Raw genomic sequence first — 13,125 nt, forward strand, 5'->3', positions numbered from 1 at the left:
TCCCTCGCAAGTACTGCATTTAGGTTCTGTTCCTTCTACACACTTGTCATGGGAGTTATTTCCTCCACATTTGCTGCACCACGTTGTTCCCTTGCAAATGGCTGCCATACATCCAAATCTTTGACAATTAAAGCACCTCACCAGAGGTGCGGGGACTGGGAATATATGGTTTAACGCAGAAAGATTGATAATCCATTTGGATCCTATTGGGAAGCATCCTACCTTTAAGTGTTATATGTACAGTCGTAGATGGCCTTTCCCTCCCTCTCTTACTAAGTAGCCATTTAGCAAACAATACTTTATCTTCACCTATACTCTTTTAGATATTATCCTCAGATTTCATACATAACCCCTCTTACTTCAATCAGGAATTTAGGCCATTGAGAAGTAACTTTCATTTTCCCTAAGGTTGCAGTTTTTAGAAGTTTTTCAGCTTGCTCTTTATGCCTACACTCTATCAATAGATCGCCACCCAGCAATTCTTTTAGTTCTTTGAATGACACCAACACTTCGCTTCATCCATTCTGCCATTCTCAGGGGGTTAACTTCCCCTGTTTTCACATCTTCTGTCTCTGATCTGACAATTACAACATGCTGACTTTTATCCTGTTTTTTTCTTTAATTTCTATGAATTCCTTATTCTTCAAATCCTGGTATATCTAATTTTTTTTAATTTTTCCTGATCCGAGACCATCCCTCATCCCTTGCTTTTTCTCCTTCATAATCCAAGACAATTTTCTCTTTTTCCCCACTGACCCCCATTGTCAGGTTCAATGTTCAGCCTCATTTCAGCTGGGGGCTAGCTGCAGTCCTCCACCCTGCCTCCTCCTCAACTGCCTGCCAGCCAGCTTTCTCTCTCCAGCCATCCTCAGCCACCGCTTCCTCTCTCCACTAGCTGCCCCAGCCAGGCCCCTTCTCCTTTGGTTCTGAGGCATGGCAAGCTCACTCCCTGAGTGTATGACTGCTATCCACTGGATTTCATAGACAGATTATGAAAAAGTCTGTCATCTTTCCCAGGACGATTAAAAATTGGAGAATAGCTTTTTTAATTGGGCCCCATTTTCCTTGCATTCTGTACTGGTGTTGCAAAGAAAATTTTATTACTCCAAGGTTTCTGAGTTTTCCATATAAATATCTCCTTTTACTGGTACAATCTTTACGGGTCCATGGGAGATGATCTATTTTTTCCTCAGACCTTACATATTTTACCTAGTCCATCCTTAAGTTTGTTAGAAATAGATTACTATTTAATCCACAATGACCTGCTAAAATTCTGAATTGAGCCACTTCACTCTCCCTCTCATGTCCTTGGATTATGTAAACATTTCAACTATTGGCCATACTTCACAGATTCCCCCCTTTCCCCCCCCTTCATTTCACATGGACACAAGTTCCTGCCATTCCTTCCTTATCTCATTTTTGATTAAGTGTGTAAATTCAATTTGCTCAGTGGGATCTCTAGGTCAACTTGTTCATGCTCAATAGCATTTTTTGCCTCTTTGGTTGCCTACGCATTGCCAGCAATCCCTACATGTGCCTGGATCCATGCTATTACTAGTCACATCACATTGCACCAATTTGTTTGTTAGCATATTTCATTAAGTATATCATTTCTGTGTAGGGTGACCAGATGTCCTGATTTTATAGGGACAGTCCCAATATTCGGGGCTTTTTTGTTTATATATGCGCCAATTACCCCCTACCCCAATCCCGAATTTTCACACTTTCTACTGGTCACCCTAGCCATTGTATAGTGCCTGCAATCCTGATAAGGAATCAGACAGGAAGGCAACTGGCCATACATGGTAGGCCCAACTTAGTGTTAGCTCAGCCATAAAGACAGAGATAAAGTTAGTTAGCCCTATGGTTTTCTTGAATCCAAATGCAGGCACACAGAAAGCTGTTCCCACTCTACCTGTTGCTTCCCCTTTGGAGCCATCAATATACATTTGACAGTAATGTCCCCACTTATCACAGATATATTGATTTGCTATATCTTGTATTTTTATCATTCTTTTCCCTTTTTTTTATTTTATTATATAATTCCATGTCTATTGCAGAGGGATGGTTTTCCAGTGATAGAGTATTTTCCTATAGCTATAGATTTTGGCCTCTTTTAAGCCTCTCTTTTCACTGGACTAGATGACCTCTCGAGGTCCCTTCCATCCCTATATTTCTGTGATTCTGTGATTCCACCCCAGTCAGGGAGCAGCAGGCCGGTGCAGTTAGAGCCTCCTCCATTTCCCTCTAGTCAGGAAACAAGGGTAAAGGGGCAATTAAAGCTGAATTCCCAGCTAGGGGCTATCAGCCCAACCAGAGCATGACCAGCTGATGGTCACCGACCCAAAGACAGCCTTTCACCCAGATCAGGACAAAGAGCAACCAGGGGCAGAGCCTCCAACAGGCGCCAGAGTTAGCTGAACATCAGCTGGGGAGATGCCAGAGCCAGCTAGGACCAAGGCAATTTCTAGGATCCTAAAGTTCATTCTATGCATCACCCTTATTGGGTTTATGTTCTGCTCATTTGGAGGTTTGTAGTCATTTATGCAAATGAGAAAATGCACAATCATAAAATATGCAGATTAGGCCATTTATCATCTGGGCAAATTTCTGAACCTTCAGATTTAGTAGGTATGTTCAGAAGAAAATTGTAGCCTTCTCCCCCACCCCCCAACTATAATCATCACATGGGCCAAAGCAGGAAAATATCAGCGCAGATCCAGGTACTCTCAAAGGCCTCTTTCTGTTCAGGATGGAGAGATAATACATTCTGTTTGACTCTAAATCTATTATATTAGAGCTTGAGGGTTTGATCTTATGAATAAGGGATATCTACTTGTTTCACCTTTCAAGTAAAAGAGAATTTACAAATCTGTATAGATCTAACATTTTGACTATAATTTATTATTTATTTATTGCAAGCTTTCATAAAAATGTCATTTGCTTAAATGTGTTTCTGTATCCAAGTATTTGAAGTCTGCGGTTGCAGTCACTCACAAATGTAGAAGTGAACCATAATGTATCTCTGTTATTCTAACTGCCTCATCCTAGCTGCAGTAAAACAACATCTCTTGCACGATACTAATCCAGAGTCAGATACCAGCTCATTGTTCTCAGACACATACACACTGGTACCAGTGGGCAGTCTGCCTCCTTCTGATTGGTGGTTCAGTTGCCTATGAAATAGACCTCGGGAAGAGTTCATAGAATCATAGAATATCAGGGTTGTTATCTGGGTTGGAAGGGACCTCAGGAGGTCATCTAGTCCAACCCCCTGCTCAAAGCAGGACCAATCCCCAACTAAATCACCCCAGCCAGGGCTTTGTCAAGCCTGACCTTAAAAATCACAAAGGAAGGAGATTCCACCACATCCCTAGGTAACCCATTCCAGTGCTTCACCACCCTCCTAGTGAAAAAGTTTTTCCTAATATCCAACCTAAACCTTCCCCACTGCAACTTGAGACCATTACTCCTCATTCTGTCATCTGCTACCACTGAGAACAGTCTAGATCCATCCTTGTTGGAACCCCCTTTCAGGTAGTTGAAAGCAGCTATCAAATCCCCCCTCATTCTTCTCTTCCGCAGACTAAACAATCCCAGTTCCCTCAGCCTCTCCTCATAAGTCATGTGTTCCAGTCCCCTAATCATTTTTGTTGCCCTCCGCTGGACGCTTTCAAATTTTTCCACATCCTTCTTGTAGTGTGGGGCCCAAAACTGGACACAGTATTCCAGATGAGACCTCACCAATGTTGAATAGAGGGGAACAATCACGTCCCTCCATCTGCTGGCAATGCCCCTACTTATACCTCCCAAAATGATGTTAGCCTTCTTGGCAACAAGGGCACACTATTGACTCATATCCAGCTTCTCATCCACTGTAACCCCTTGGTCCTTTTCTGCAGAACTGCTGCCTAGTCATTCGGTCCCTAGTCTGTAGCCGTGCATGGGATTCTTCCATCCTAAGTGCAGGACTCTGCACTTGTCCTCGTTGAACCTCATCAGAGTTCTTGAGTTCCCATCCAGTACTTCATACTGCAACATCACACAGGCCTCAGGTCTCCCTACCAATTCTGGAACCCATGCCTTCTGTATATCCCCACTAGCTGGCAGCATGGCTTAATGGATCCTTGCTATTAGGAATTCCCTGCAGCCAGCAGCCGGCTGTGACTCAACCTACACCCCTTACCCCTCCCCCCCCAAAAAAGGGTCAGTGAAGGGGCTTCACCAGCTTGGAGGGAAGACGGAGGAAATCAGCACATCCTCTTAATTTAACACTTGTACCTGAAGGATTCCACAGGACTGGTATCAGAACAATTCCCCCACATCCACTTCTCCCCAGGCCTGCTTGCTCCTTCTGCATAGACCCTCAGGCCCATGGAAAACGATCTGTCCTAAGAACAGAGGCAGAAAATGCTGCCACAGAGGTGAATAACATTCAGCAAATGGGGGGAGAGGCGCAAAGATGTTCCCTTCCAAACGTGGATGCAAAGGGCAAAATATGGCCCTTATTTTTAAAAAAAATGTAAACACATCAATTCCTGTTTGCGTTCCAAGCAGATCATCGTCACCAAGATGTAGCTAGTCACATTCTGGAGACTCAACTGCATTAATAATTAATGTAAAATTAGTCTTTTTTTCCTTTTGGTGGATTTGCATTTGAACAGGAAAGCAAGAGGGGAATGGGAGCTCTGACTAGAGAGACACATATAGTCTGAGCAGGCCCTGTACTTGTTTCCCCGCTGAGACCTCATCGAGTCACCTTTCTGTACATAGCTCTTTCAACGTATAGGAGAAAACCAATGATAAGCACAATTGTTATGGGTTAACTGCTACTAAAAATACTCCAGTATTTGTCCATCTATAATGGGCACTTTTGTATGTGCTCTTTGCCTTGGTGAAATATTGAAACTTCAGTAGCTTTATGAAAATCAATACTTTCCATTCAAAAATCTATTTGCTGTTTGGATACAATGCAAAATATTCAGAACAAAAATATCTCTGTAGAATGTCTATGTGAAAATTTCAAATACAAATTCCGTGATCTCTATCTGAACAAAATTCTCTCTTAATGTATCGAATCAACATGTATTTCCCATTTTTAAGCATTTAGCTGTAATTGCCCAAATTGTCCCCTCCCTTATACACCAGTGCAACAAAGGATTATCCAACCCCAAAGCTCTAGGGCCAGATCTTCAACTGGCCACAGATCAATTTACACCAATGGAGGATTCAGACCTCAATGTTAAGTTCTAGTCAAGATGTATAACAGCTCATTTGTCTATCATGTGGGGTTCACTGCCATCTCAAAGGCTGCATGACAATAAATGAGTTTAACATAAAACATAAGCCAACATAAAATGGAAGCAGATTGTGAAGCATCTCAAACATATGACAAAGGATATATAACAGAAGAAATGTCCTACCTTCACAGCATGCAGTGCATCTGACACACTTCGCTCTGGCACAGTGAGAAGAGGTTTTGATTCCAGTGTTGTTGGCTTTTTGGGAGGTCTGGGTGGTGGGTGTAGGGCTTGGTTTTCAAATCTCCTCACCATGTAATATTGTTCTTCACTGATCTCTTCCACAATAGTCCTAGTTGGGGAGGATACAGTTTCGTCAACAGGTTTGCTGAGCAACTGAACAGACATATTTAGACGATACACAGGAATTTCCCAACTGTCTGCAGGATCACCAGCACTGCTGATTAGCAAGTAGGAGTCTGTGATTTCTTCTTCAAGCTGCAGTCCAGGCATAGCAGCCAAGACATCCTCCTCAATGGAGAGATCCCTCACAGACACTTTGACATTAAAGGGCAAGCGGAACTCTTTGCAAAGCTCTGAAAGCTGGTACTGTCTCTTGTCATGAATCACTTCAACAAAGCCACCTTCCATATACATAGGAAGAAGCACTTTCTTATAGGCCTCATTTAGTATTTGTTCACAGGCCAAAACATCTATCACTTTCTTCCTTCCCTGGTATATGACTTCACCAGTCTGGCACTGTTGAACTAGAAACTGGTCTCCAACAGAAACAGAAAACAATTCTGCATGGGGAGAATCAAAGGCTTTAGTTGCTACAACATGAAGCTGCTCCTTGTCACTTCTTGCTATCTCCAGGTCATAGGCAGTTAGAAACTCCCGAGGTCTTCTCTTGAACTTTCCTTTGTAGCTGGCAGGAATTAAAAAGTGTCTTTTGTGGGAATCACTTCTGATCTCAGATGCAAGGATTCTTTTTGCCTGGTACTTTTTGTGAATGACAATTTCTTTCCCAGGACATAATAAATTATAAGGTTGCTGTCTTCCTGTGGGCCCTTCTATAACCTCAGCAACCATCGGAAATTCTTTGCTTGTCCTTTCAAATACATCTTCCATGGATAATGGCTGAAGGAAAGAGCTAATATCATAACCATCTGTTACATCTATGACTTCAATGTCTAGATCAGAGAGGATATGAACTATATCCCTTCGAACTGAAAGGAAAAAGGTAAAAGTCAGTTTTTGTTTTCACACTGATGTTGTAATGAAATATACACACTCCAAGAGACAACTTAAAAAAAACCTCTAAGATGTTGTACAACCATTGTGTCCACAATTTTGCCCGTGTAAACCAATTACAAATGCAAATATTATATCTATTTTACAGATGGCTAAATACAGCCAAAAATTAAATGATTGCCCCATGGTAACACAGTTAGTCAATAAGAGTTTCTGGGAATAGAACCCAGAACTCTTAGTTATCTGCTCCATCTGCTTGAAAAAAAAGTTTCCTCTCTAAAGATAATTTAATAGTAGTATCAGGAAAAGTGATAATAGCAGATTGCAATAAAAAGATACAGAGTCAGTATTTGAATTTGAGGACGAGGGAAGATGGAGAAAAATTCTTCCCCTTCTTTCCCCATTTTTAAACTAGCAGCAGTAGCAAATATGGATATGGAATACCCATCTTCTATCTGTCCAAAACAAGCACTGTCTGTAACAGATATTTTGAGCAGTTTGCATTCAGTTTAGAACACACTGCAAGGCACAGAAGTACAGCTCATTAACTTAGATTTTTACTTACATTTCATCACTCCTTGTACTTCGTAGATTGGTGCTAGAATCAGACAGCCATCAAAATTTTCAGGAAGTGGATTAGAGGAGTCCCATGTATGTAACAGATTGGTAAATTTCACAATCCGGTTTCTACTTTTTGGGATTTTCCATTCAACAATCTCTTTCAGGGTGTAAATATGGTCATCTTCACATTCATAGAACTCTCCTTCTTGTGAGAATGGCAAAATAAACGAGTGAGACTGGTTATCTCTTACCACTCCGCAGTTCACAGTCAGTGTCCCGTTGACCTCTTCCACAGAGTTGAACATGATCTGCTCACCTTGTTTGACGGTGAGATTTGCCAGTTTTATGTCTTCATTGCAATAGAAGCAAGGATGGCCCAGTCGCGTTGGCCCAATAGAAACCTTTCTTGTGATTTCTTCAATGCTGAGATATGGAGTTTTATCAGCCACAATCTTACAAAGACCTAAGAACACAAATGTTGTATTATACAAGGGGACTTGGGAAATATGCAAGCATTCACTGTTACATCAACTTTTAGTTCATGAACCCATGAAGCCAATAAAAACTCGAAATCAAAACAAAACAAAATATTTATCATTTAAAGCATGGTTGTATTGTCAGAAAAGTGGCTCTATGAAAACAGAAAAGGAGTACTTGTGGCACCTTAGAGACTAACAAATTTGTTAGTCTCTATGGTGCCACAAGTCCTCCTTTTCTTTTTGCGAATACAGACTAACACGGCTGCTACTCTGAAACCTGTCTCTATAAAAACAGAATCATGAAGCTTGAGTATTCATTCTCTGAGGATGACATTCAAACCTGTGCAGAAGGCCAGCCAGCACAAGACCTACGCATCACTTAAGTCCCACTTAAATCTGAATGTTAGAGTTTAAATGGGATTTAAGTGATGCATAGTTCCTGAGTTCACTCTTTGTGCATGTGTAAATTAAATTCTTAACAGCTTTCGAAGCAAATAAGTTCAATATACAGAGGGAAAGATAATTTTTCTAACTGACTACCCTGCAAAATCAACTCGGATGTGAAAATCAAACAGTATCCTTGACACAATACACAAAGAAGTATTTTTCAGTCTAAATTATTTTCATTTCAGATTGAGGAAAACAACAAACAGGGAAGAATAAATATAAAGTCTCAATGGGAGAAAGTGAGAGAGAGAAAACAGTCTCTCATTCTATAATGTTGCATAGCTGAGCTGAAATACAAAATGACGCTACCCCGGCAACACACAGGAGATTCTTCTACATTAAATGGTGCAGCAAACAAAACTGAAAGGAGATGTCATTTAGTGACATAGCTATATAGCCCAAATGTTCTTTCAGGCTTTTGCATTTCCACCTGGAATGAAGATTATGCAAGTGGACTGTAGCTGAAGTTTTGTTGATGATTCGTGACATAGAATAGAATCCTGCTTCATGTACAATAGCTTTGTTGGCTTTGGAGAGTGTGCAGGAGTAAACACTTCCCCTCCCGCCCCCCCGTCGGTAAAGTGAGCTGATGTGACTCAGACAAACAAACAACAACATTGAGTAAAAACATTTTTATAGTGTCACTTTTCTGACCATCACTACGCTACGGCCCCATCCCTTCCAGCACGTACACAAGTGCTTAATTTTACACAGTCAATGACTTCAAAGTTAAGCACATGCATGTTTCCAAGGTAGAGTAGGGTTTAAAATTTTCTTCACAACATTTGATCCAATGACAGTATTCCCTTTCATCTCTGGTTTTTTTTCTTTGCTGATCACTGAAATATTATCACACTCTGCTGCTACTGGTACAATTGGAGTGTAAATCACAGAGGATTATGAGAAACTTGATCCATGCCTCTAAGATAGGAAATCAATGTTTTTATCAACATCTTCATGTTAACAAAAGAAACCCTCCCATGATAAAACCAGCAGCAAGTGAAAAAGAGAATTAAAATGCTTAGGCATTACAGTGAGGAGTAAACAACGAATCTTGTCAACTTCCGGATGAAGTATTCTCTCTTAGAAGCCAGATTTGTGCCCTTGTGGAACTGGTTGTGGGGTGCAACCTCCAAATCCCATCTGAGGCTCCATGGGAAATGTGAAGTCCAGAGAATAGATCCCAAGACATTCATGTCAGCTTAGGAACTGTACTATCATTGGCTGCACTTGCCATGCTCTATGCCAGCTTGAAGGGTGGACAGCACAAAGAGGAGATGATGTTTCTCTTAGTTTAGAAGCAATACTTTTACTCCCCAAGCCCAAATAGAACACTTCTAGTTCCAGCATCCCTCACCAATTCTTACATGAAGGATAAAATAATAATAATCAGTTTCTTTGCTTCACCAAAAGGCAAATTGATTTATCGCCCCACCACACACCTGATCATGAAAACTAAGCCTTATAGGACAAATCCAGACCTGGAACTCTGTTGTTCTCAGTGTAGTTTCACATACTTATACAAAAACCGAATTTGGTCCTCAATGTTCACACTAATTATCTTTTTTCATACAGTTCAGTGACTTAGAGAGTAATTATTGATCTATATTAAAACAAACAACCAAAAACGCCCCCTCCACTGGATTATAAAAGCAAGGGAGAAGAATGTGCCGTAGCATGATTAATAGTACAGGCCACCAGATGGATGACTCCAGTATTTAGGCACTAGAGCAGCATGGTTTATCATGAGGTAATTGCAACTCTGAAGTATTACAAGTCAGAGGCTGCATATGTGCTTCTCTAATCCCTAGGGGCACTATTAATTCGTGTTAATCATGCCCTTGGGAACTGTCTTGTTAGAAGTCCATACAGCAAGAAAAACGTGTACATTTATATATTTGTGACTGTTTTCCTAGATGAAGTGGACAGTTTAGAGAACTGAACAGAGCGGTTTCGTTAAGCTGTGTGATTAAGCTATCTTTTCACAAGATTCAGCAGTGATAACATTGCCTCATACAGACTCTTGAATAATAGTTATCCTGTGGTTTTTTTGGACAGCCATAGCAAAACGCCAATTTCCCAGAAACTATAACTACATTTAATAGGTTATTCTAGGACAAATTTTCAAAAGCAAATACCTAGGTTGTGGCTGCAAAATATGCATCAGTCCAAATTAAGTGGTAATTGCAAGCAAATGTGCACTCTCAGAATCACGCCATCCTCCCCCAATAAGGTGGCAAGGCTCTTTCCTTCCCACAAAAAACACAGCCAAACAGACCAAAAGCTCAGGCAAGAGCCTTCCCCAGCCCATCTCTTCTAGGGTGACCAGACAGCAAGTGTGAAAAATCGGGACAGGGGGTGAGGGGTAACAGGCACCCATATAAGACACAAAGTCCCAAATATCAGGACTGTCCCTATAAAATTGGGACATCTGGTCACCCTAATCTCTACTCACTTCCCATTGGGACCACACAAGAGGTATTGCAATCCTATGCTTAAAATGAAATGCCCACTGTCCCCGGTATGGAGAAAAAGAAGGGACAGGGTGTCCCACAATGCAGCTTGGCACAGTAGGAAGTGCATTTCCATGAGTTCTCCACCTCCTGAGTGATTCTACACCTCCCTTCCACACCAGAGGTGCTGTTGTTCTCCCCCCACTCTCTGTGCCCTTCGTCTCGGAAGCACCAGGTGGATAATCTCCAAAGTCAATCTTAGCAAGCAGTCAGTTCATACAGCAAGGTGGGGGTAATGAGCCAATTGCAGCCTTGGGTGCTCAGCCAAAGATCTAGTGTAACAGTGAATTCGTTTTTGTCACAGAATCACTTCAGTGTGATCATTGCTTCACTATGACAAACTTGAGTCTTCACGTTGCAATGTGCGTATAGCAGTTATGGCCTTTCACTCTAAAGGGAGCTTCACTAAGCTCCTGTGTACACTTCAGCTTGTAACTGAGTTTATAACCAGTTAGGCGCATGGTTGGCTCTAAGCATGGATTGTATCCACATACAACATGATTAATACTCCAGTAGCACCTATGATAACTAACAGAAGTGTGCCCTTGCCAGAAACCCGCCTGGTAAGGATCTGTCTGGTTTAGTGTAGAGACGGAGTCACTAACAGTGCCTGTATGGCTGGCTTTTACAATCCTAGTTCTTCACAGCCATACTAAAACTTTCCAGAGTTCACTGCCTCCTGTGCCTCTGCGTATACATCTCCTCTGGACACTCTGTCCACGGCGGAAGCATTGTGGGAAAGCTATCAGTTTTTCCCAGAATGCCCTCATTCCAGCATGGTTGGTGTGAAGGCACAAACATGGCTAAGATATGGACCTTGTGTACACTACAGAACGGGGCTATGTTTGAACATGGTTGTAAGTAATTGAGTTAGTTAACATAATGCTGATCACAACTTAGTTGTCAGTACAGACCAAGAAAAATGGGATTCAACATTGGGTCAGTTAACAGTGATTAAACCTTGGTTTTAACATTAAGGAAGGGCTGTGCTTGAGGGGGATTCCCCTAGGTAAGGCGAATCCACAGTTGCCCATTAGGGTAGCTTTCTAGTTGCAATGTCTGAGCAGCAGAAAGGGGTTTCAAAGGTCTGACCCTTAATTTCTGTAGCATGTGACATAACTAAGGGTTTAATAAGGGTCACTATAATTTATAGCACCATTGCTATGCATTTAAAGAAGTTACAAGTAAGCAGATCTCCATATAGTATGTCCAAAAAGTATCGTGTTTGCAGGGATGTGGTCCTGATGAGTGAGTAAGTCACAAAGACAACACTAGTATCCAGCCAATGTTCCAGGCAAGTAAGCTGCAGGAGCAAGATGGGCATTATCCCCCTGTAAATGTTGGGGATGAGGGGAACAGGGATATCATTCCTATGAAAAGTTTTTGAAAAAAATACAAGCTATTTCAATATGTTGTATTCCAAAGGCAAAAGCTATGCTCTTCAGGAGTATCTTTATAAACTAGGATTAAAAGTCATCTCTGTCTGGGAATTCTTTGGCAATATATAGGGAGTCGGAAAGGATCGTCACCACAAATAAAGAGATCCCTTTCCCCTCTATCAGTCTGAGACGGAACTTAGTGCTATGTTAAATTTCCTGGGACTGCTGAGCTATTTGGAATTCAGCTTTGGTACCATGAAACTGATGAATATCCTCATGTCAAAAAGCAGGTTTTATATGAATCAGTAATTAATACCCTTTAATCATACAAAACTAGAGATCCAATTAGCCCCTTGGGTTCATGCTCCGTCAGGGTTGGGAGGAGAAAAATCTTTATCTTTCATTCTGATGGTTTTCTTAATTTTGGTAACAGCATGCTCGAGCAGACAGCTAAAAGAACTATGTGGACTTGTGCATGTTGCTCCTATACTGATTATGCCCGTGAATTAAATGTTATCTAGTAACCACCTGCTTGTGTTTGAGTATGTAAGGTTCCATATGTCTCTCTCTCTACAGATAAGAGGTAAATATTAAAATTTTTATTATTGTGTGAAGAGTGAAAACAATAGCAATCCTTCTTTAGCTGGCATTGTATGCACTGATGATTTCTGATAATGCTTTGCTTGCTCTGATATATTTGTTCATTTTTTTTACCAGGATTTTTTTTAAAATCTGTTATCCACGGCTATCCAGAACCTTATTAAAATCATTATAAATTACATTATTATAAATTACAATCCAGATGTTTTTCATACTTAACATAGCAACAATTCCTCATGAGAAAGAGACATACGATAAAGTTAAGTTTCTAAATTTCAGACGTTGAGGCTGAGTGCAAAAAAGTGTCAATAGACCTTTTTTTCCATCCATGTCATAAAAAATGGCTGGATCAACTTCACTTAGACTCTCTAAATATAATCACATTTTGGCAGAAATCAAGGCATGTACATTTCCCAGAAGGGAACTTTTGGGGCTGGGAGAAAGTTACAAGCAATGGAAAGTACAAGTTTAGAATGCATTTGCAAATATATTGGCCAAGGCCCTCCACTGAACTCAGTGGCATTTCTCTATTATAAGTGAATAACCAGAATTAGGCTTAATCCCAGCTCTGCCATTGATATACTGTGTTATTTTTGGCAAGTTACATCTCTACGTACCTCAGTTGCCCTTAGCTAAAATGGGGATAACCATG

At 41.0% G+C, this 13,125-nt stretch overlaps 1 protein-coding gene across 1 annotated transcript in view; it reads right to left on the reverse strand.

Annotated features, from left to right (window-relative positions):
• Window positions 1-13,125, reverse strand: part of THEMIS (thymocyte selection associated) — a 112,818-nt gene that overhangs the window by 74,624 nt on the left and 25,069 nt on the right. Inside the window, exons 3-4 of the mRNA XM_073335191.1 lie at window positions 7,060-7,518; window positions 5,424-6,469 (exon numbers count right to left, since the gene is read on the reverse strand). Of these exons, the coding sequence (XP_073191292.1) occupies window positions 5,424-6,469; window positions 7,060-7,518 (1,505 nt within the window). The remainder of the gene's footprint in view (window positions 1-5,423; window positions 6,470-7,059; window positions 7,519-13,125) is intronic.

This window comes from Lepidochelys kempii, chromosome 3 (assembly GCF_965140265.1).
Source record: "Lepidochelys kempii isolate rLepKem1 chromosome 3, rLepKem1.hap2, whole genome shotgun sequence".
NCBI classification, from domain to species: Eukaryota; Metazoa; Chordata; order Testudines; family Cheloniidae; genus Lepidochelys; species Lepidochelys kempii.